General features: G+C 42.1%; 1 protein-coding gene across 1 annotated transcript in view; it reads left to right on the top strand.

Moving 5' to 3' along the window:
• Positions 1 to 24,854, top strand: part of ADH4 (alcohol dehydrogenase 4 (class II), pi polypeptide) — a 32,264-nt gene extending 7,410 nt beyond the window's left edge. Inside the window, exons 5-9 of the mRNA XM_086406699.1 lie at positions 8,848 to 9,079; positions 13,418 to 13,678; positions 18,817 to 18,952; positions 19,437 to 19,575; positions 24,445 to 24,854. Of these exons, the coding sequence (XP_086262825.1) occupies positions 8,848 to 9,079; positions 13,418 to 13,678; positions 18,817 to 18,952; positions 19,437 to 19,575; positions 24,445 to 24,469 (793 nt within the window). The 3' untranslated portion in view covers positions 24,470 to 24,854. The remainder of the gene's footprint in view (positions 1 to 8,847; positions 9,080 to 13,417; positions 13,679 to 18,816; positions 18,953 to 19,436; positions 19,576 to 24,444) is intronic.
• Positions 24,855 to 25,147: the final 293 nt, after the last annotated feature.

Here is a 25,147-nt window from a genome sequence, read left to right as displayed (position 1 = left end):
GTAGTAGCTGGTGGAAGCTGCCGCAGTCAACAGGAGTTTGAGTCAACCATTTGTAACTTAAAAACCTTCGTGTAACTAGAAAGAAATCCAGCTACACTGTTACAGATGCAGGGAGCAAACAGCAAAAACAGAACAATAAGCAAAAAGTCACATTATGTCCATAGTTAAGGTACAAAGTGTTGCACCTGTTGATTTTAGGGTTGTTAGATGTCATCAGATTAATGAGGCATCACATATAATTGTTGTCATCGAAGGTAGTCACAGATTTGCAGTAAGTCCTTTTCCTGAAGTGGAAGGACTCCCATCATGGGAAGCTATCCACTGATGAAGAGTGGAGCACTCCACAGACCCAGTAATTACATCGATTGTGGAATGCAGTGTGGGAGTGAGCCCAGGACAGGAAGGCATTATCTTGAGGATCAAACAGCAGACTCAGGAATTTTGGAGTCAGCAGAATCAGGCTCATATAGATGATCAGGTTATTGTACTGAATAATTGTACTGTATTGTACTGAATATTGTACTGTACTTTTCAGATTATTGTACTGAAAAGTACAAAGTAAGACATAGAAAGTAAAGGCATAAAATGGCATCACTTAGTTCTGGTCAGGGTGCTACTTCTTAACTCAAGTGTGGTACACCCACAAATCAATTCCTGGCACTTTGACAGCTGTGGGAGAAGAAAGAATAACCTGGTAAGGGCCTTCCCAGAGAGAGGGATTGGCCCCCCAGATCCCAGTACTTTTATCAGGACCTCTGTTCTTGGCTCAAACAGAAGCTTTTTTGACTCAGAGGCTGGGTCAGGAGTTACCTCCCAGAGTTCCTTTAATGCCTGTTGAAAAGCTAAGAGCTGAGTTACATAATTAGTTAATTCCAAGGCTTTAGGAAAACTTTTCCATTGAGCATTTTCAGGAATTACTGATCATCCATCCTCAGACTGTAACCATCCTTTATCAAAGGATGATAAACTTTGCTCCTCTTTTCTCATATCTTTCTAATTCTTCCTCAGTATATTGTGGTTTTCCTTATCCACAGGACCTGTCCAGATCAAAGGCCTCTGTCATGAAGGGGTTTCCTTAAGTGCCACCTTTCTGACTTGACAGCCAGCTGATTACCCTTTACTCCTGTCCCTGCTGTGCCCTTTGCAATGCATAACAGCTACTTCTTTCGCACAATATATAGCAGTTAAAAGTCTCTCTGAAATGTGCTTAATAGGGTCTCCTGTTGCTATTTTAAATTGTCTTTCTTTCCAATTTGCAGCATGAGCATGTAAAGTCAAATAAGCATACTTAGAATCAATGTAGATATTTACTTGCTGCCCTTTGCTTAACTCGAGAGCCAGAACCACAATCTCCACTAGCTGAGCACTCGTTCCCTGGGAGAGATTTTGCTTCTAAAACCTGTTCAGCCATTACCATGGCATAACCTGCTTTATGCTTCCCATCCCGAACAAAAGAACTACCATCTGTAAATATTTCCATGTCAGGATTGTCTAATGGGGTATCCGTCAGATCTTCCCGAGCTGCATAAAGTTAGAAATTGGAAACAATCATGATCGGGTGTTTCATTTTCTTTTTCAGGAAGGAAAGAGGCAGGATTTAAGTTTCCACAAACTTTAAGATTAGTTATTCGTCCTTCTAACAACAATGACTGATATTTAAGAAGCCAACTGTCATCCAAATATTAACCTTAGAGTTTAAGAATACACTCCTATAGGCTGCTGGTGAGGCCTTTGGGGTTGTGTCAAAAATTCCAAGGCCATACCTTTTATTTCAGTGACAAATTAATTTCTGACCCTGTGGGCAAGCTTCAAGCTGGAGCTTGCAGGAGAGCAGTCTGAAGAGCCTTAAAAGCCTTTGAGTATCTGGGGACCAAAGCAGCTTGTCAGTTTGGGCTTGTTGAGTTTCAGTTATAAGTTTATACAAAGGCCAGGCAAGTTCCCCATAACTGGGAATCCAAATGCAGCAGTACCCTACGATTCCAAAAAAATCCTCTCAATTGTCTTAAAGTCATAGGTAGAGGATGATTTAATATAGGTTTAACTCAGAAAGCAAACTTCAAATCAATGACTGAAAAATACTTGACTCATTCAGGAATTTCAGACAACAGAGTACAAGGATTAGGCACCATGGGGTGTAAAGGAACTACAGCCTCATTTATTGTTTGTAAATCTTGAACTAGTCTCCATTTATCATTTGACTTCTTTATACCCAGAATAGGAGTGTTGCACGGATTGTTACAGGGAATTAATAGCCCCAGCTCCTTTAAATTCTCAATAATGGGTTTTAACTCTCCCTTAACCTCAGGTTTCAGTGGATACTGCTTTTTATGTTAAAATAAATGTGGGTATTTGAGCTTGACAACTACAGGGATAGCGTTTTGTGCTCGAACCACAGACTTTCCATCAGCCAACACTCTCGGATTTACATTTTGTTCAATTAAAGGGAGAGAAAGGGAGGGCTCTATATTCACAAAAACAGAGGCATGGACTTTACTCAGTATATCCCTCCCCAAAATGGGTGAGGGAGACTCTGGCACGATCAGAAACTCATGTGAAAATAGCAGAGTCCCAAATGCATACTGAAATAATAACATTTGGCTTGTCCAGACAGTCCCATTATGGAAGCAGATCTGGGAGAAAGTGGGCCAGAGGCTTCAGTAAGCACACAGTAAGTTGGCCCAGTGTCCAAAAGGAAATCGACGGATTGGCACCCCCACAGTTATTAATACTCAGAGTTCCTCAGATGTAATTAGGACGGGAGCTTGTATGGGGACCCCTGGGCACCTTCAGTCCTGATTGTCTTGAGAGTTTGACCCCTGAAACCTACGCCTCTGGGGGCAGTCTCTCCTCCAGTGTGGTCCCTTGCAGACCAGACATGGAGCCAGGGCAACTTAGATGCCTGAGGGCAATCCTGTTTGAGGTGCCCCTCCTTTCCACGGTAATAGCAAGCCTATCCCTTTTCACCTGGGTCCTTCTGGGAATTTTTCTCAGGCTGTTTAAGAATGGTTCGGACAGCCATTATAAGGGTTTCCACCTGTTTTGTCATTCTCTGCCTTTCTTTTCCTCACATTCCCTGCCATAATAGACTGTCTGAGCCTGCTGCAACAGATTATCTAAAGACTGATTTGGCCTATATACCTGTTTTACAGCAGATATCTGGAGCCGATTGAGTGAAAAATCTATCTTTTAAGATCACTCTTCCCTCTTCATTTTTGGGATCAGTCTCCGTGAATCTGCAAAGGGCTTCCCTCAGTCTATCTAGGAATTCACCAGGAGCTTCCTTCTCTTCCTGTTCTGTTTTCTGTTTGCCAGTTTGGCACAGTTTAAAGACTTATTTTAAAGTCACGTGTTTGCCTGAGCCCAAAAATACATCTGACAAAATGACTCTGATCCCATCTTCCTTTAGCTGTGTTACAGTCCCAATCTCATTCTATAGTTGGGACCGCCTGATTCTCAGTGGGGAGAGCAGCTATCTTGTCCTCCATCTTCCCCACTGATTCATTACCAAGCCATTCATCTCCATAAGCAACCACTTTCCCCAAAACTCGAGTTTTTGAGGCAGGAGTTAATGTTTGTCTCAAGACATACATCACACTCTTCCAAGTAAGGTCATAAAGCAGAGTAACACCCTTAAAAGCGCTAATATATTTTTCTGGGTACTCTAAACAGTCTCCTAGATCCTCCTTGATTCTTTGTATTTCTTGATAAGAAAAGGACTTATTAACTCTCATAGACTGATTATTTCTCCCAGTGGGTGCTTCATGAAGATGCAACAGCTTGTGTGGCTGTTCCTCAGCCCCTCTGGCTGCTCTGCGCATATGATCCCAGGAATAGATTGGAGAAACCTACTTTTCTTTATCTCTTTGTCTCCTGTCTTCCATCTCATCCTGTATGTCACCCTTAGCTTTTGCTGTTGATAAGGCCCACATTGTATTAGAGAAGGAAATGGCAACCCACTCCAGTGTTCTTGCCTGGAGAATCCCAGGGACAGGGGAGCCTGGTGGGCTGCCATTTATGGGGTCGCACAGAGTTGAACATGACTGAAGTGACTTAGCAGCAGCAGCAGTTCCCACATTGTAAGGCAAGTGCAGAGAAAAAGAGACTGAGCCAGGCAGTCAGGCAAGAAAAAGGAAATTTAGTAGAGGGAAAAGAGAGGGTGACTGGCTCTTAAGGAGAACCAGCATTCTCCCTTTCTGACGTAGTCCTTCTTATAGCCCACCAGTGAAAAGTTCTCTGAAGGGATGGTCACACAGCTGGAGGTCTGGAATCTGGTGGTCTTGCAGCTTTGAGAACTTAGGTGCCAGTGAGATAACCGAATGCCATTTGGGCAATTTGATCAGTCTCACAGATCACTGTGATTTATTCTTTGTTTGTGAGGTCGACATAAGAAGCCATCTTATCAATGAGGCCCCATGTGGGCCCTATCACACATGGGGTCTCATTGTCAGAAAACCCGGGAGGGAAGATCCACTGCAACTGGGTGGGCTCCTCTCATGAGCCCACCTCCAGTGGTCCCCTCCCTTGGACCTTGCCAAGAAACTGAGATGAGCTCCGGGATGGGACTCTCCACTTGCCTTGCTGGAGCGACATCCACACACCAGCCCACATTTCATCCATCGGTTACAAGGGTGAGTGAAATCCCATTCCCTCGGATCCTCTCTCTCTAGCCTCTTTTCCAAGTCCTAGCGCTAGGCAGGAGGATCTCCACGGCCCTAGGGCCCTCAGCCTTGCACCCCATCTGACTCTGAAATAGGGGACTCCCATTACAAAGCAGACTATTGTTACTCTCTGAGAAAGTCCTGAGAATGGGGATGCCTTTTCTCTCAGACCTTTCTCCTCACTCTTGCCCTTGTCTAACCTCCCTATTCATCCATAATGGGAAATTCTCAATCCTAGCCCTCAAAATCTATTCCTCTAAGATGCCTTTTCCAAAACCTAAAAGCCTTGGGCTTCCAAGGGGAGATAAGACCAAAAAGGCTTATTTACTATTCTAACATTGGCTGGCACAACACAGATTTGATAACAGGCTCCAATGGCCAGAAAACAGAACTCTCAATTATAATACCCTATGGGACCTTGATAACATCTGCTGCCACAACGGCAAGTGGTTAGAAATCCCTTATGTTCAGGCTTTCTTCACTCTCTACTCTCAACGCTCTCTCTGTGAATCCTGTTCTACTTCTCAAATACTCTTAGCCTATCCTAATACAATGTCTCCCGATTCCTGATCAGACTTTTCTTCTTCTTCCTTAGACCCTTCCAACCACAGCCTACCCCCTATCGCTCCCAATCCCCTTGCCTGTAATAAGCTCTGAGATCTCAGCCCCACCCTGTACCCTAAGGGTCCCAAGGCTTTACCCAGACCACCCTAGATCTCTTCCCCATAGCCAGTCCTGAACAACTTTAAAACAGGAAACTTCACCACGGACCCCGTTCCTTCCCCTGCTCCACTCCTCCCTTCAGGGGAAGTAGCTGGAGTAGAAGGCATTGTTAGGGTTCATGTCCCGTTCTCCCTCACGATTTGTCTCAGACTGAAAAGCATCTTGGCTCCTTCTCCTCATACCTGGATAATTATCTAAAAGAATTCAAGTGTCTTACCCAGTCTTATGACTTAACCTGGCATGATATTTACATCATACTTTCCTCCACTCTTCTCACAGAAGAGAAGGAATGAGTATGGCAAGCCTCTCAGGCGCATGTTGATGAGATACACAGGACAGATGACACTAAGCCCGTAGGGGCAACAGCTGTCCCCCGAGAAGATCCCAATTGGGATTATCAGGCAGGGAGACCTGGACGAGCAGCCCGTAATCACATGGTTGCTTGTCTCATTGTGGGCCTTCAAAAGACAGGGCATAAAGCCATCAACTTTGATAAGCTCCGGGAAATAACTCAAGGGCTAGATGAAAACCCAGCACAATTTCTAGCCAGGTTAACAGAAGCGCTACAAAAATATACAAAATTAGACCCCACTTCAGCAGAGGGCACCATTGTCCTTAACACCCATTTTATCTCCCAGTCATCCCCAGATATCCAAAAGAAACTAAAAAAGGCAGAAGGCCCTCAAACCCCTCAACGAGACCTTTTAAATTCAGCCTCTAAGATTTTCAATAACCGGGAAGAATAGGCAAAGCTAGAGAAGGCCCAAAGAGATCAGACCAAATGCCACCTTTTATCCCTTGCCCTATGTGGCTCCAAGCCACCATCAACCAACAAAAGAAGGAAGCCACCTGGACTCTGCTTCAACTACGGCAAAGAAGGCCATTGGACCTGCTCATGCCTAAAGCCAAGGCCCCCTCCAGGTCCATGTCCCAGCTGTGGCATAATGGGACATTGGAAGGTCAGCTGCCCAAATCCACCTCCAGGGATCCAGACATTCCCCTCCAGGTTCTGAGCAGGAGTCCTCCAACCCAGCTCTGCCCAGCTTCCTCAGATTTGCCACTGAAGACTAAAGGTGCCCAGGGCCCCAGGCCCCAACTCTCATCACCTCTACAGAGCCCAGGGTAACTCTTACAGTGGCAGGACCACTTACAAGCCTTCACCAACTGAACTATCCACGAGCTACTTCTAACTCACTCAGATTATCAAAAACTTCGACCCCACACAAATCCCCTTGGCCTGCATTCTAGCCTTTTCTTATCTTACCCCCACAATGTCTTATCTTACCCCCATGATGCTCCTGTCCTGCAGGAAGCAGTTACAGAAGATTGACCTTTGGCCTTTATCCTAAATCAAAAAGGCTGGAATGATAGGGCCCACATGGGGTCTCATTGATAAGATGGCTCATTATGTCGACCTTGCAAATGAAGAATAAAATCACAGTGATCTGTGAGACTGACCAAATTGCCAAAATGGCATCCTGTTATCTCACTGGCACTTATCTTCTCAAAGCTGCAAGACCACCAGATTCCAGACCTCTGGCTATGTGACCATCTTTTCAGAGAATTTTTCATTGGTGGGGTATAAGAAGGACTCCGTCAGAAAGGGAGAACACTGGTTCTCCTTAAGAGCCAGTCAGTCTCTCTTTTCCCTCTAATAAATTTCCTTTTTCTTGCCTGACTGCCCAGCTCACTCTCTTTTTCTCTGCACTCGCCTTACAGCTGTCTGAGCTTCTCTTACTTCAAATGTCTGAGTTTCTTTGAAACCAGCGTAGTCTGAGGTCATAATGAGACAGGGGTTGTTTGGACCTCTTCTTGGGCAGTTTGAATCTCAGTTTGGGTTTTTACTGAGGCAATCCTTCTGGGCGGGGTGGGGGGCCTGACTTTCAGTTTGGAGCCCTGGGTAAGGGGGCAAAGTAGGAGGACAGGAGGGAGCTGAAGGTTTCATACCCAAATCTATGCCCTTAGGACATAAGTCTGGCATGTCTTGCAGAGAAAAAGGTCAACACATATGCTACTTCTACCCATTTCCTTTGTTTTCTACAGAACTGGTCTAATTGTAAAATAGTATTATAATTAAGATAATTATATCCAACTGGCCACCGTTTGCCTTCCTCCAATGGATACCGTGGCCATGCAGTATCACATAGGAAGATCAGGCATATCGTCTTTATGCTCTAAGGATCAAATCTATCCCAGTTTTTCAGGATACAGTTCAAAAGAGTGAAGCTGGAATTGTTAGCTCCCACCTGTAAGAGAGAAAAAAAGTGACCAGTGCCATCTTTCTACTGGAGGCGTCCCTCCCTGCTCTAGACGGGGGATGTAGACAGACTTTCCACCGAAGCTTTCCTTCCCTGGTCCGACTTAAGTCTGTCCCTTACTGACGCAGGCACCATACTCGTACCTCCTGGTTCTACCACCAAGGCGGGGTGAAGATGCACCAGGGGTATACCTGATGGCATCCCAGACTGATTTTCTGTTCTTTACCTGCCTGTTACCCTCTCACTTCTACAGAGGATGAGAGAGAAATGCAATGCGTCACAGTAATTTATTCCAAGGCCACATGGATTGGAGCTAGATTTTGAATCTAGGCAGTCTGGATCCGGAGTCAAAAATCTTAATTGCCTTATTTTTTCTTAGACTATAGAAACGAAATATTTATCTTTAGTGCTAATTGAAACTAGTTATTTCAGAAGCTAAAATTTTACTACTCATATCTATGCATGCATGCGTGCTCAGTTGCTACAGCCGTGTCGGACTCTTTGCAACTCAATGGACCATAGTCCTCCAGGCTCTTCTCCCCATACTGTACCTCAATTTACTCATCTATAAAAAGGAGACAATAATACCTACTTCACAGGGTTGTTGCAGATATTCAAAAAATGAATAGACCCTTTTGCAAACCTCTAATGAAATAACAGATTTTGGCAATGACCATCAGCTCTTTCCAGCATCACAAAGAGATAAGCTATTACATGCCTCCAGGTGAGGCATACACTACATACGCTATTTTAGCAATATTCCTAAAAAACATAAAATTTGAATCAGATCAAGCATTTAAATCAAAAATACTAGTTTAGGGGAAATACAGCGATGGAGAAATTATGCTAAACCAGATTACAGGAACATAATCAGAAAAATCTAGAGTGAAGAAAATTCTGTAGGACAAATAACTATTTATTCAACAAAAAAAAACTGCAGGGGAACAAACAAGGGGTAGGGTGAGAACCTATAAATCAAGAGACATAAGAGACATACCAACCAAATGAAATCTGTAGAATTAAAAGAATCTTTTAGCGACACATACTGAAATATTTACAGATGAAACAGTGATGTCTGAGATTTACTTGAAAATAGTCCAAAGTGGGGAGGGTAGGTGCTTGCGTCAGGGAGCAGGTAGGTACTTTCTTTCAGGAAAGTAATCAGTTGTCCATCAACTTTCCCTTTTTTGTATCTTTTTTTTCCCTAGGCATTTTAAAAATCCTATGGGTGATCAAAAATTAATGGAAGATGGAACCAGCAGGTTTACCTGCAAAGGAAAACCAATTTACCATTTCATGGGGACCAGTACCTTCAGTCAGTACACTGTGGTCTCAGATGTCAACCTTGCCAAACTAGAGGACGATGCCAATTTAGAGAGAGTTTGTCTGCTTGGATGTGCATTTTCAACTGGCTATGGAGCTGTCATCAACAATGCCAAGGTAAAATGGTTAATCACCAGGCTGTGTAAGATAGATGTTACTGGGAGGCAGCATGATAAAGCAGCCAGATTTATCTTCAAAAACTGGCTCTGTCATTTATTACCTTTGTAATTCTAGGCAAGGTATTTAACCTCTCCACTCCTCTCTCTCTCTACTGTAATATCTATTACAAATAGCTGTGGGATAATTAAATCATATTACATATGTAAGACATCTGGCCCAGAGGCTAGCACATAGCTGGCATCCAGTTCATGTTAATTTCCTTTCCTTTACTAGTATGTTAGATTATTGACTATCCCTGATTTAAGCACAGTCTGCTTAAACATGTCCCCTAAACATGTCCCTTGTCCTGGGACAACAGATCCGGTCAAGAAACAACAGAAACTACACCCATATAGCCACCTAGTTTCTCCCCGATGCAGCAGATTAGAAAGTGAAAGTGAAAGAAAGTGAAGTCGCTCAGTCGTGTCCGACCCCGTGGACTGTAGCCAGGCTCCTCTGTCCATGGGATTCTCCAGGCAAGAATATTGGAGTGGGTTGCCATTTCCTCTCTCTCAAATGTAGTAATTCATCTCTACATCTCCCTTTGCCCCTTTGTGGCTTCAAGGGAGGATCTCAGATGGCAGCCCTGATGGTGGCAAGATGCGTCCCTGAAATTCCATGTTAGAATTTAGAAGCTTTTACAAAGCTCTGACAGACTAGAGAGATGTCACTATCACTTGGATGCTTCAAACGACCTCCTTTTTTTTCTTTTTTTTTTTAATTTGTACTGCCTGCCTGCAAGCAAAGGCTCCCCTTCCATCCACTCCCACTTCCTCCTCCCTCTGGTGCCACCTGAGAAGCTGGTCCCCAGGCCGCCCTCGCTGTCCTCATGCAGCACCCGATAGGTGAACCCACCCCCTTGCCTCCAAGTGCACCCCCATGGGCAGATCTGAACACATTATCCATCTTTCTTGTCTTCCTGTCCTTGGTTACCCTCTCTTCCTCTCTCCATCTGTCCACTAGCGCTCGCTCTGCCTATTTCAAGGGCCTCATTCTGAGCTTCGGGAGGCTGAGAGAAAGCACAGAGCTGCCAGAGTCAGGCACACGTAGGTTTCAACCCCGCTTTACCACTTCTGCGGGATTTTGCATGTTCAGTTGCTAAGTTGTGTCCAACTCTTTGCAACCCGGTGGATTGTAGCCCACAAGGCTCCTCTGTCCATGCGATTTCCCAGGCAAGACTACTGGTGACCTCCTTATTTGAACCTCCTTGACATCAATCTTTATCCCTTAACTCTAAACTGCAAAATGCAACCAGCTTGGTCTTCCTAAACAACAAAATCTGGAGATTTCATTCCCCTTTAATTATTCCCCTTTTCTTTCAATATGCTAGTCATTCTTTCTATTTCCTTTCATGGCTTGCTGTTCCCCTGGGCCTGACCCCCAGTCTCTGAGTTCTAAATGTGGCCTCTAGACTTTTCTTCACACCTGGCTCCCACCAACACTGCCTGGAAAGCTCCCCTACTTCTTCTGTCTGACTCCATTTATTTGTCACTTCCCATTGGAAACCTACTCCATCCTCCCAGGCATGCATTGGGCATCCCTCACAGTTTCCCCTAAAGTATCTGTATTTATCCCTTTCTTCCTTCTTATCACACTACAGAGATATTTCCCACTTATTTCTCCTTCTTATTAGATGATTTGTTCCATAAGGACAAGAATTCTCTCTTGTTCGTTGTGATGGCTCCGGGGCCTAGCCTTGTGCCTGGCACATAGTATGAGCTTGGAAAGTTTTCAGCAAGTGAATGAATAAAGCCAGGTTCATACGTAACCCCTAAAACATCTTGGTGAGGCTTGGTCCTCAGCTTTGCAATCCAACTATTTTTTTTATATAAGATTACATAGAGTTGATCAGTGTCAAGAAAATGAAGTCAGCTGAACCAAAATAAAAGGCTGATCTAGTAGCCAAAATATCAAGATACAACTTTTAGTTGAGAATTATATCAGTCAAGCAGATAGGGATGCTATTCTTGGCTCTCGGTATATTATCTCTTTCTAAAAATTCATTCATTCATTTATTCATTAGCAAAAATTTAAGACTATATGAGAAGTCAAACTAATCTGAAGGCTCCTACAGGAAGGGTATTGTTAGTTTGGAGAAGTTAAGAGCTGATGTGACCCTGGCATTCAAGGCATATTTTCCTCTAGATAACACTGGAGACACAGGAAAGAATTACTGTTCTTTGCTACAATCACCAGCACCACCACCACCACAGCTACCTTTTCACCCTGCCCTTTTCTGGACTCCATGTTGACTATTACCTTCTACCACTTTAGTCTTTCTTCAGGGATATTAACCCTTGAGATTCAGCCATAATTTTCTTTTAAATCTAGTCAAAGCTTACCTAAATTCCCAGAATCTGTTCTTCCCGATGCTGAAGAACAGCTAATCCACCTCATGAGATACTCAAAAAAGAGAAATAAATTTGATAGGAGCAAGTAAAAAGAAATGAATTGTCAGTAATCTAGACAAAAGGCAAGAGCTTTAATAATTTTTAATTTACCTCTGAGAAGAAAAGTGATACAATAACTCTGATTAATTATTAAGGACCATTCCCCTTGTTCTTATCAATCTGATTGCATCCTTTATTGCCAAATTAATTACATTTCATAGAGATCTTTGAAAGCATAAAAATGTCCTAAGAGTGTTGTCTGTAGATAGATAATCATACACTATTTAAAGCTCTATTTTTAAGTGGGGTTATACCTTATAACCTTCCCTTGTGGCTCACATGGTAAAGAGTTCACCTGCAATGCAGGAGACTGGGCTTCAGTCCCTGGGTCGGGAAGATCCCTGGGAGGAGGGCATGGCAATCCACTCCAGGATTCTTATCTGGAGAATCCCATGGATAGAGATGCCTGGTGGGCTACAGTCGATGGGGTTGTATAGAGTCGGACATGACTAAGTGACTAACACAAATAAAAAAACAAACAATACTTTATAATGACCCCCCCACCCCAAACTGCAATTAAAGACACTTTTACACAAAATGTCCAGTTGTATCACACAATTGGTAGTGTACTCAGTTTATGCACTGTTGTAAGCTATGCACAACTGTGTACAACATTGCTTCAATGAGAAAAATGCATGTCTACTTCCAATTAGACTTACTGGCGAACTTTATAACAGTCTCTGGAGAAATACATTTGGAAATATACTAAACTCATACTACAGTATCATAGTAAAGATTACATAGTATGTATAGAACAGTATTCTGAATATTTGCAAAATATATATATTCTTTTTCCCTGAGTAGCAAAAGCCAGTGTATGCATGTCTGCTGCTGCTGCTGCTGCTAAGTCACTTCAGTCATGGACAGCTCTGTGCGACCCCACAGATGGCAGCCCACCAGGCTCCCCCACCCCTGGTATTCTCCAGGCAAGAACACTGAAGTGGGTTGCCATTTCCTTCTCCAATCCATGAAAGTGAAAAGTGAAAGTGAAATTGCTCAGTCGTGTCCAACTCTTAGCGACCCCATGGACTGCAGCCTACCAGGCTCCTCCATCCATGGATTTTTCAGGCAAGAGTACTGGAGTAGGTTGCCATTTCCTTCTCCAGGAGATATTCCCGACCCAGGGATTGAACCCAGGTCTCCCACATTGTAGGCAGATGCTTTACCGTCTGAGCCACCAGGGAAGATCTATTTTAAAAAGAAACCAATAAGCCCTTTAAAATGTGTGGGCTTCAGTTTTTGTTCTCATAACACTAAAGGGAAAAGGAAGACAAGAGAACAATTTTTACTTGGGTTTGTAGAATTATGAGCTGATAATTCTAATTCTAAAGCCTTCAAATGTTTCTTCAAATTTAGCCAGTGATTCATACATTTTCACATTGGCAAATTTCCCCCATTTAGCTATATCATTTAGCTTTACAACAGACAGGCTTTTATATATCTGTTCCTTCCCCCACTTAGGAGAAGGCAATGACACCCCACTCCAGTACTCTTGCCTGGAAAATCCCATGGATGGAGGAGCCTGGTAGGCTGCAATCCATGGGGTCGCTAAGAGTCGGACACAACTGAGCAACTTCCCTTTCACTTTTCACTTTCATGCATTGGAGAAGGAAATGGCAACCCACTCCAGTGTTCTTGCCTGGAGAATCCCAGGGACGGGGGAGCCTGGTGGGCTGCCGTCTATGGGGTCGCACAGAGTCGGACACAACTGAAGCGACTCAGCAGCAGCAGCAGCAGCAGCCCCCACTTAACTCTGTCCCTTTTTTTGCTCCCACTTCACTCTGTCCCTTTTTCAAAAATGGGACCAGCTGCTTGAAAAGTTAATTTATAATGTTCTTGCCTGCAGGTCACACCTGGTTCTACCTGTGCCATCTTTGGCCTAGGAGGTGTCGGTCTCTCTGCTGTAATGGGTTGTAAAGCATCAGGAGCTTCCCAAATCATAGTTGTTGACATCAATAGTGAGAAGTTTACAAAGGCCAAAGCCCTTGGAGCCACTGACTGCCTCAATCCTAAAGACCTAGACAAACCCATTCAAGAGGTCATTGTTGAAATGACCAATGGAGGTGTGGACTTTGCCTTTGAGTGTGTAGGCGGAGCTAAAATCATGGTATGTATTTTTTTTTATAATAGATATAATAAATATTGCTTATTGACATAATTGACATTGAAAATATATTAATATGTTTATATTTAATATTAATACTTACGTATACATAAGTTAACTTTCAGAGAAGGCAGTGGCACCCCACTCCAGTACTCTTGCCTGGAAAATCCCATGGACGGAGGAACCTGGTAGGCTGCAGTCCATGGGGTCACTAGGAGTCGGACACGACTGAGCGATTTCACTTTCCCTTTTCCCTTTCATGCATTGGAGAAGGAAATGGCAACCCACTCCAGTGTTCTTGCCTGGAGAATCCCAGGGATGGAGGAACCTGGTGGGCTGCCGTCTCTGGGGTTGCACAGAGTCGGACACGACTGAAGCGACTTAGCAGCAGCAGCAGCAAGTTAACTTTATATAAGCAATACTTATTAATATATTAGATGCCATTATACATTACATAACATGTAATTAATTTTTATTTGTTATATTGCTAATTACTACTTAATATTAATGTGTTATTAACATTTGTTTATTCTTTCACATGAAATTCAGCAAAAACATTAAGAGAAAACTTACAAATTAAAACTTTATAAAGGAATTGTCCTATGAGAAGTGACGGAAAAAGAAAAGGTAGTCCTAGAAGAGGGAATAGAGAGGGTGACTGGTGTCCCTCCTAACAGCCAAAGGTATCCACTCTCACATTAAAATACAGCCAGGAGAGGTTAGCAACCTGCAAACAAGCCAGTTCTGTCCAAGAGATCTAAATAAATGGTCTGCAGAATTAGGTCCAAATTACGTGTGAAATTTTCAATTGAAAAATCAACAAGCTGCAAAATTAAATCTAAATCCTTTTTTCCTAAACACTACAGTTTTGATTCATTCAGATTTCTTCTCCTCTCAGGACAGGAAAGGAGGGCCTTTCTAAGTGCAGGGTCCTGAGCAACTGCATGATTGCAGATCCACACCTCTAGTCCTGTATGTTCTGCTCCAAAAGATGGGATAAAGAGCCAACAGGCAACGTAGGGATTAGTTAGCCTCCAGAGTGCGCAGCCTTAGTCTCCAGCAAATACTCGCCTAATGCATATTTGCTCAAAGACACCATTAGGAAGGGTTTGTTTTGTTTTTTTAACAAGATGATTAGAGAAGTCATCAATTAAATTTTCTGTCTATGGAGAAATTAGTGAGAACTTTTCTTTCATTAGTGAGAACTGTGAAGTATTAATAGTTATGACACTATTTCTTTTTATTTACACTTTCACTCAGCCTGGCTCCTAAAACTCTCCTCTAAGGAGAGGCTTTCCAGGTGGCACTAGCAGTAAAGAACCCATCTACCAATGCAGGAGACACAAGAGGTGACGGTTTAATCCCTAGAGAAGGAAATGGCAACCCACTCCAGTATTCTTGCCTGGGAAATTCCATGAACAGAGGAGCCTGGTGGGCTACAGCCAACAGGGTTGCAAAATGTGTATGTATGTTAGTCACTCAGTCGTGTTTGACTCTTTATGACCCCATGGACTGTAGCCCACCAGGATCCTCTGTCCAAGGAATTTCAGGCAAGAGTACTATAGTGGGTCACCTTTCCCTTCTCCAGGGGATCTTCCCAATCCAGGGATTGAACCTGGGTCTCCACACTGCAGGCAGATTCTTTGCCATCCAAACACCAGGGGTCGCAAAGAGGCGGACACAACTGGGCACTGCTGCTGCTGCTGCTGCTAAGTCGCTTCAGTTATGTCCGACTCTGTGCGACCCCATAGACGGCAGCCCACCAGGCTCCGCCTTCCCTAGGATTCTCCAGGCAAGAACATTGGAGTGGGTTGCCATTTCCTTCTCCAATGCATGAAAGTGAAAAGTGAAAGTGAAGTCACTCAAGCATGTCCGACTCTTCTCGACCCCATGGACTGCAGCCTACCAGGCTCCTCCGTCCATGGGATTTTCCAGGCAAGAGTACTGGAGTGGGGTGCCATTTGCCTTCTCCACAACTGGGCACTGGGAGGCTATAAAGAATGCAATTCTGTAGTTCAGTCTCCCAGGAACAGGCTTTGCTGATTCTTCTCCTCAGTTCTCACCTGACATGTCTTCCCCAGGAGAGAATGGAAACTGGAAAGAGCTGCTGAGAGCAATAGGCCGCCCTTCCTGGGTCTTGCCTCTCAGAACAGTTTCACTGCAAATAGTGTGACTGCTTAAGAGAGGATCTGGCCATTAATAAGCGTATGCACCTATGTGCTCAGTTGCTCAGTCCTGTCTGACTCTTTATGACCCCACAGACTAGCCCACCATGCTCCTCTGTCCCTGGGATTTCCTAGGCAAGAATACTGGAGTGGGTTGCCATTACCTCATCTAGGAGATCTTCCTGACCCGTGTCTTCTGCATTGGCAGATAGATTTGTTACCACTGCACCACCTGGGAAGGACTCAATAAATGCTATTACTGAAATTCATGCAGGGAGGGCTCCTTGTCCTGCACTGCTCCTCTGCAGCCAAAGCTTCAGGCCCTACTATTTAAATTGTCCTTGGAACCTGAGGACTGCAATGTGCTACATCCATTCCTCCACTTCCCACGGCTCACATGTTTCACAGCACTGAAATTCAGCCTATTTAACCTTATTTTTCTAGTACAGAGATTCTCAAAACTTTAGAAGTATCTGGGGAGTTGTTTTTCAGTGTCAATGAATAGATCCATATCTAGGATATTCTCACACACTGGGGACCAAGGTACTAATATTTATTACAAGTTTGTCAAGCTGAGAACCACGGATCTAAATCTTTCAGGTTCCATTATTATCTTATTTATTACACCAAGAAATGTATTTTAAATTATGGAGCAGAATCACACTAGAGAATCCAAATGAAAAGAGATGGGTTTATTTAACCACAAAAAATAAGCTGCCTACCCTTCCACAAAGGGAAAGGAAAGCTAAATTTCTAGATTGTTGAAGACATTCCAGTAATGGGTATGAACTTGATTCTGATTATTTCTAATGCTCTAAAGCAGCCTAAGAAACCCAACAAAGCAATTAGAAATTTACAGTAATGGACAATTTTATAAGATTTTGAGAATTAAAAATAATTCTCATCAAAAGTTATCAGAGGCTACTAAATAAAACCCTATATTTGCATATAATACCCATTTAACTAAGTCATATTTATGGAGGTCAATTCCCTGCTTGGAGAAAAGCTCAGAAATGGAGAAAAGGGCAATAGGAAAGATATTAAATTTAAAAACATAGAGGAGGGTTCTTTGGCAGTCCTGTGGTTAAGACTCCACACTTTCACTGCAGAGGGCACAGGTTTAATCCCTGGCCAGCGAACTAAGATCTTATTTGGCAAAACTAAAACAATTATGTAAAGTTTAAAAAAAAAAAAAAAGATCCCTAAGCCACATGGCACAGCCAAACCCCAAATGGGAATAATCTAAGCAGCTCCCTTAAGGTAACAAGAAGTGCCTGTGTTGTTTTCCTCTCTTTGTGGGTTCTTCTGTACAATATGCGTTAAACAAAAATGCTTCTGCCATACAAGAAATGTAGAAAGTAAAAGAGTTGCTATTGAGAAATGTTAGAAATTTTCAAAACTATAAATAAACACATATTCAAATAAAGATTTCAAAACACATTCTAAAAGTTCTAGGTCATTTTCCATCCCTAGTAAGACAGACAGAGACAACGAGAGAAGAGGGAGCGAATATACCGTACTTCAGACTGCTTCTTTCATATAGTGTTCAGTGATGAAAAGCAACAGTATTTCTAGTGGAACTTCTGTAAGTAAAGTCACCTTGTGAAGTAAAAGTCACCTTGACAAGTGAGAATCAAGTTGACTACGTACTATGGCAAAGGAGAAGAAAATGGCACCCCACTCCAGTACTCTTGCCTGGGAAATCCCATGGACAGAGGAGCCTGGTAGGCTACAATCCATGGGGTCACAAAGAGTCAGTCACAACTGAGCGACTTCACTTTACTCACTTCACTCACTTCATACTTTATCACTGGAGAAGGAAATGGCAACCCACTCCAGTATTCTTGCCTGGAGAATCCCATGGACAGAGGAGCCTGGCGGGCCACAGTCCATGGGGTCGCAGAGAGTCAGACATGACTGAAGTGACTGAGCACTCATGGCAAAGGATATGGGGTAAATTATACTTTTCTTCTATAACATTAGTCTTAAAAGATTTTTAAATGTTCCACTACACCACAGGGCTTCTATGTGGAATGGCCATCCACAAGTTTATATTTTTCTTAAACTTATTTATGTTTTCAATCTTGGCATTTCATATTAACTCCAAACCTGCAGTGGTTAATATAACAATATTTTTTCTTCTCTCATGCAAAGATCAGTGCAAATCCTCTGGGTCCCTGTTTTCCATGTAATGACTTAGCTATGAAGGAAGTTCTAATTCATGGCTTTACAATCTTAACACGAGGTTCTCTGGGTTGTTAGAGCAGAAGGGATAGCTGGCAGGCTGCCCACTGGCTTTTCCATTTTGGCCAGGAAATGGCACACATCACTCTGGCCTGTAGCCCAGAACTAGTCACGTGACTCTATGTAACCTCAGGAGAGCTAAAAACTATAGGGAAGCAGATGAAATGTTTGATGAGCAGCAGCCACTATCATTTTCTGTTTAACTGTTTTGTCTTCTGTTTTAAATAGCATTTCTTTTAATTTATCCTACATTGAGATCTATTAAGTTTCCAGTATATGCCTCATATTTACTTATTCACTCTCTCTTCATGACTTAATTTGGATCCTAAGCCTCTGGAATTGCAAATATCTTTGCATATTCCATTGTAAATGGTCAAAAACTTGTTGATTTGAGTTTACAATATCATCTATAGATCTTTCCTTAACTTCATGTATGTGTATTTTTCTTGACATACAATGAAATACACTATAGGTTCAGCATAACTGTGGTATTAAACAGAGTAAAATATGTTTCGTTTCATTTAAATATCATTTTTGATGATGTTCAGAATTTTATTGGATGTGCTATCTGAAACAGAACATAAGTGCCTTAAGTCTCAATCTATATTATGACCATAAGGTCATAATGCAGAATTGTGTAAATTTTCCCTGAAGCATTGAACATACCCACATTGCAGTTCATGTTCTACTTTTCTACCTACTCAGCTAATCTTTTTTTGTTTGACCTTCCAGAGAGCTGCCCTGGACAGTGTAACAGTAGGTTGGGGAGTATGCACTATCATTGGAGTAAACGTTGGTGACAATGGATTGAATGTTTCTGCAATGGAGCTATTAATGGGCCGTACTCTAACTGGAACAAGCTTTGGTGGTCAGTTTTTGTTTTCTTTTTTCTTCATAGCAGTACTCAAATTATCATAATGAAGGTTACTGAAAGAAAAATTATTTTTTTTAAATATTGAGTGCCTAGAACATATCTGAAGACTATATGAAAGCTATTTATTCTGTTGATTACTTGAAAGTAAACAGAATTTTTATAGAAGGATAACTGTAATTTGCAAATTGAAATTCATTTTACATTAAAATAGACCAACATAGGGGAACAAAAGGTAGACTTGGATCAAACTGAGATAATTCCTTATCTAAAAATAGAAAATAATCTTGAATTTTTCTCTTGAAAAAATTTAATAGATTAAAAATACAAAAATAAATAAATAAATAAAGATGGCAGGGGGATAATCTATTTAAAACAACCCATATCTGACCTAAAAATTTCATTCATTTGACAAACACTGGTTAAACTATCCCTTCATGTCAAGACCCATGTGTTTATTTGACATTTTCGGCAATTACAGGTTGGAAAGGTGTCACTTCTGTTCCAAAACTGGCTGCTGACTACAAGAATAAGAAATTGGATTTGGATGCATTGGTGACCCATACCCTACCTTTTGACAAAGTCAATGAGGCATTTGACCTAATGTACCAAGGAAAAAGGTAAATTACCAGATGAGTGAGCAGTCTGAAAAATCTTTACAATGATTCTATTTTCATTTGATGTTGAAAACTAACCAGTTTGTCTTTTCTGACACTTTCCACATTATCAGAAGTACTTAAAACCCTTAAAAGATTAAATAGTGGTCATTTGGAAAAGAGAAAATCTTCCTACTCTATCTCCATAATATACATGGAGTATATTAAGTCATGTCTGATTCTTTACGACTCCATGGAGTGCACCACACTAGGCTTCCCTTGTCTTTCACTATCTCCCAGACAGTCTTTCATTGTCTCTGGCTAAGTTCTCTCTCTTTCACTAACTCACTCTCTCTTTGCTCAAAGTTATATCCACTGAGTCAGTGATGCCATCTAACCATCTCATCCTCTGTCGCCCACTTCTCTTCCTGCCCTCAATCTTTCCCAGCATCAGGGTCTTTTCCAATGAGTCAGCTCTTCACATCACGTGGCCGAAGTATTGGAGCTTCAGCTTCAGCATCAGTCCTTCCAATGAATATTCAGAGTTGATTTCCATACACTGTTCCAAAATAGAGTGATGGTATAAACTGACATTTTCCCCTTCATAAACAATTTTTAACTCAGTTGGGGCTACTCTGGAGAGAGAGTGATTTCTAGATTATAATGTCAGGTTCCTTTGGTACATTATTGCCCTAGATCTGGAATCATTATGGTCTGCAATTGACATAGAAGGCCCACTCCAGGCCCTTAATTATCAGATTCAAATGAAAACCATGAAAATGTGAGCAGTTGGGGGCAGATGTCCAATACTTCAAGGATGTCCCAACTCTCTCATTTTCTAGGTTTGTCATTGGTATCCTGTAAGTAATTCAAGTCTACAATTTCAGCTATATTGTCCTCTCTTGGCATAGACCCTAAGAACTGATTTATAAAAGTGTCCCAATTATGGGATCCCTAGTAACTGTGGAGCAAGACTAGGATCAATGATTTTGGTTAAAATAACCACAGCATTGGTCAATGGGAGCAAAGGACAAAACACCAGGAACAGTATTGAATAGAGAAAATGCAAACAGGCAACAAAAAGAAAATATATCACAAAAGAGGCAGGGGAAAACCATACAGTTAAATGACAGGAATCTGAAGCAGAGAATAAATGTTGCAAAAGAAGAAAATAGGTCCACAGTATGAAGACCCAGGATATTTCCTGGGGAAGAAACCTGAGAAAATATCTCTACTACATGAACTTCCTAATTTGCTAATGTGTTCATTGCAACATATCAAAAGGAACTTCAATTAAAAAAAAAAAAAAAAGGAAATCAACCCTGCTGAGTGAGGTGAAGATGATTTTCTTTGCAGTTTGAGAGCAGACTCCCTGTGTTTTCAGATAGCTTAACAGAAAAGGAATGTGTGAAGAAGAAACTGAATCTCTTGCATGAATTTCTGCAAATAGAAATAAAGAAGCAGTTATGTGACTATGCAAATTACATAAAGAAGAATTATCAGTGGAGGGCTACTTGGGTAAAATCAAATCCTTTTTATATAAAGATCTATCCTTAGAGAACAGAACTCAGGCTTTCAGTTGGGAAGTGAATGGATGTCTAGAAAACAAGTGGTAAAGACTGCAGAATGAGAACAGCAGAGGAAAACGAGTCCCCCAATCTTGTTTCTAAACTTTGTATACCTAGAAAAAGCAAGTCAGATGAGAAACAAAGTTTAGGCCCACCCAGGATTATAAGGCAAACTAGCAGGCAGACCACCATCACATCTCATTTCACAAGGAGACCTGAGGAAGAAATTGAAAGACCAAAACTGGACAATTTTGTCAATGAAGAAGAAAAGAACCAAGAGGAAAAAAGACATAAAGTCACATCCAGAGAACCAGTTGCTAGATCACTTGCTGCAGAAGAACCAGAAAGAGTAAAACCCATAAACACACTTGGAAGTGGAAGAACAAAGAGATGAAGAGATTTAGAAGTCAAGCAAAGAACCAATACCTAAACAGAAATCTAAGGAGGAGCCACACAGAACCAGAAGTTCAGGCTGAAATGGATAAAGGAGATAAGAAAGATGGAAAGAAACACAGAAGACAACCCAAAGATTCTGGCTGCCAGAGACCTGAAGAAAAATAACCTGAAAGAGTAAAATCACAAGTTTCTCATTACAAAGATAAGGGTGAAAAGTTCTGGAAACTGGAAGTCCAAGATTAAAGTGCCAGCAGAGAGGAGAAGCGATGCAAAACTACATCCAAAGACCCAACTGAGAAAAAGAAAAAACAGCTCAAACTAAAACAGTGGTGTCCTCCAAGCACCACCCGCTGAAGTGCATTCAATGCAGACAGTACCTGGATGATATCACATCAGACTTCTTGGACCTGTTCCTAGTAGCCAAATGTGAGGACATGTAGCTTTTCACACATCCACAGCAAAGTAAAGGTCTAGAAAGTTCTGTCAGAAAACTAGGCCTTGGAGAGGGGATGGATTCTGATGCCCTGATGGCAGAGGATGATAGGGAGACCTATATCTACAAGCAGTGGTATGATCAAGACTATGAGAGATTTGACTTCCCTCCAAAAACTCAGCTGATGGAGGAAAAGTAAAAAGTCTACACAAGCTGTGCTTATCTGACTGAAATGAGGCAACAAGAAATTCCCAAGACCACAGAGCAGCTTGAGCACCTGGATGGCCGAGTTCCCTACAGTTCAGTTACCAAGCATATCATTCAATATCAAGTGGGTGAAAGTGTATATACCTGTACCCTGAGGCCTCCACATTGGACATGCAGCTATTCAGTCCTGTAAAACACTCACAGAAGGAGCCTATGGATGAAGATCTGAATCCAGAATACTACAAGAAATATATCAAACTATGTCAAAGGCAGAGACCTGGACACCCCTGAGCTATACTGAATTGGCCACAGAAGACATCTTCTGTATAAAGAGTAATGGCAAGCCCAATGAGAGAGACATCAAGGTCAGACAAGTTCTACAGGTGGGCAAAGGCCTCTGCTCTTCCAGGAGGCAGTAGACTCTGCCAGAAAATCATGCCTACAATGGAGTTGTAACATTGCACACATGGTGGTGTTTTAAGAGTTAGGTAGAGGTAGTTCTTTTTCCAAATGTTTCTAATTATCTGTGGGCACTGACAGTAACCATAACTATCTGTCATAGCCCTTGCTTTTAGACCTCTATTTTAAAGTTGCAGAGCTCTTTCTGCAAAAGAAATCCATGAGCAGAAGTCCAGTGAATGACAAAAGCACAGGGGTGGAATGTGTGGGCTCTGTCTGAGCCACCCTCCCACAGGGATCCTTGAGTTCGTTTTATGACTGTCTGCATTCTGCTCCTTCTCATGAGTCCCTTCCCACTCCCTGCTCTTTCTGGGCTCTCCTCCCTTCCTTTTTACAGGGTCTCTCCCTGTCCATACTTTTCCTAATATCTTGACTTCACTCAGTCTTTTTCTGGGGTCCTAACAGTGGTTAGGAGCTAACCTGAAACTAATTCATACAGATATAAAGTTGCTTTACTTCCTACCTATTGCAAAGTGAAGATTTTCTAGAGGAAAAAAAAATAATAAAAGGAAAAATAAGCATTATTCTTTAAGCTACAAAGAATAACTTAGACTGTGTAAGCCCCACAATATCTTGTACAATTTCAATAACCCTGTAAGTAGTATTCATCACATTAGGAGTTAGATTAGGATTTAGGGCCTTACTGGGCTTTTCTAGTGACTCAGATGGTAAAGAATCTGCCTGCAGTGTGGGAGACCTGGGTTTGATCCCTGGGTTGGGAAGATCCCCTGGAGAAGAGAACAGTTATCCACTCCAGTATTGTGGCCTGGAGAATTCCATGGACAGAGGAGCCTGGCAGGCTACAGTCCATAGGGTTGAAAAAGAGTCGGACATGACTGAGCAACTTTCACTTTCACTTTAGAGCCTTACTGGCATTCATTGCTCCTCCAGCACTCTTTCTCAGTCATGGCATATATCCACAAGGACTGCTAAGTAGCAGCAAAACGGAAAATGTTGTACTACTTTACCAATACCTGGGCAAGGCTGCCACACTATACCATGTAGGCCTGATAATCAGTGGTAGAATGGAGGCCGAGGGGTAGACCACCTGAATGGAGGTCTCCTGCTTCCCCCTGGCTCACCAAGAAAACCAGTTGACTGCCCACACAGCTAGAAAGGTGGCAAAAGAGAAGGCAGAGGATGGGCCTCCCCAAGGATGCTGATACATCCAGGTATGCTGATGCCATACAGGAACAGGAAGTACAACTGAGGTTAGACCCTCTGCCATACCAACTGATAGTAGCAAGGTAGTGGAGGGAACACAACACCCAGTTGGCCTCTTAAGGTCCAATGGCCCTGACTTATGAGGTGGAAAGGCCACAGAAGTTCTCCTTCCATCAGAAGGTGTAGCTCCAGGTCCTGGGTGAAAACAGTACATAGGCTGGCAACCTGCTGATGCCAGGGATTTCACAGCTCCAACAGTAAGGTCCAGGAGAAGATTCTATATATTGAAGGAGTAGAAATCTTTGAATTCTCCGAAAGCAGCATTCTAACACATCAGCCACTCGTTTTTTTGATGCCCAATTTACTCTAAGCTACAGGAGAGCCAAGAACAGTTACCCCCCTTCTCTATAACATCAGTGGGCAACAAGAACGTTGCCCAGAGTCAAGTGAGGGTCTCCAATTTTTCCCCAGATTACTAACACCATATGAAATATTAGTAATGTCATGAATGGAAGTGGGTGACAAGATAAAAGAAATTAGGCTTAGCGAAGTAGGTATCTATACAGAAATATTAAACCAAATCTTGAAACAAACAAAAAAAATTGTGGATTTTGGTGAAATTTACCATGAAAATTATACTGATTGTTGTTTTATTATTATTAACAGCATTCGAACAGTCCTGCTCTTTTGACAACACCAGGAAGAATTTGGAATACTAGCTAACTAAATCTGAACCTGTCTAGTTAATCCGTTACCTGATATGATGAATAATGATAGCCATGAGTTTAAACAGATATTTACAGTTAACACCCAATATATCAATATTTCCTATGTTAAATAACCTTGATAGTTGATATGTTTATGAAGAGAGTCATAGGATGTTTAGGCATTGTTTAAAACTAGTTCTGGAGAGCTGGAAGTGGGGAATGAAGGGGTCATAAATAAAACTAGATTGTCTATATGTCTATAATTTTTTAGGTGGGGTGATAAATATATGGGGTTTCATTATACTGCTCTCTCTACTGTTGTATATGTTTTAATTTTTCCATAATAAAAATCTTTTTACCAGAAAAAAATCATTATGGATATGTAGACTACAATAAGATATAGATATCTTTAAAACGTACATCATATATGTAACACAATTTACAGTAAGTAACAAGCTGCTGCTGCTGCTGCTGTTGCTGCTAAGTCACTTCAGTCGTGTCCGACTCTGTGCGACCCCATAGACGGCAGCCCACCAGGCTCCCCCGTCCCTGGGATTCTCCAGGCAAGAACACTGGAGTGGGCTGCCATTTCCTTCTCCAATGCATGAAAGTGAAAAGTGAAAAGTGAAAGTGAAGTCGCTCAGTCATACTCTTCCTTAATT

This window comes from Bos grunniens, chromosome 6 (genome assembly GCF_055505025.1).
Source record: "Bos grunniens cultivar Pamir isolate PY7600 chromosome 6, Bosgru_T2T1.0, whole genome shotgun sequence".
Lineage (NCBI taxonomy): Eukaryota > Metazoa > Chordata > Mammalia > Artiodactyla > Bovidae > Bos > Bos grunniens.
The sequence above is the reverse complement of the archived record's forward strand: the minus strand, read 5'-3'. Positions and strand labels throughout refer to the sequence as shown.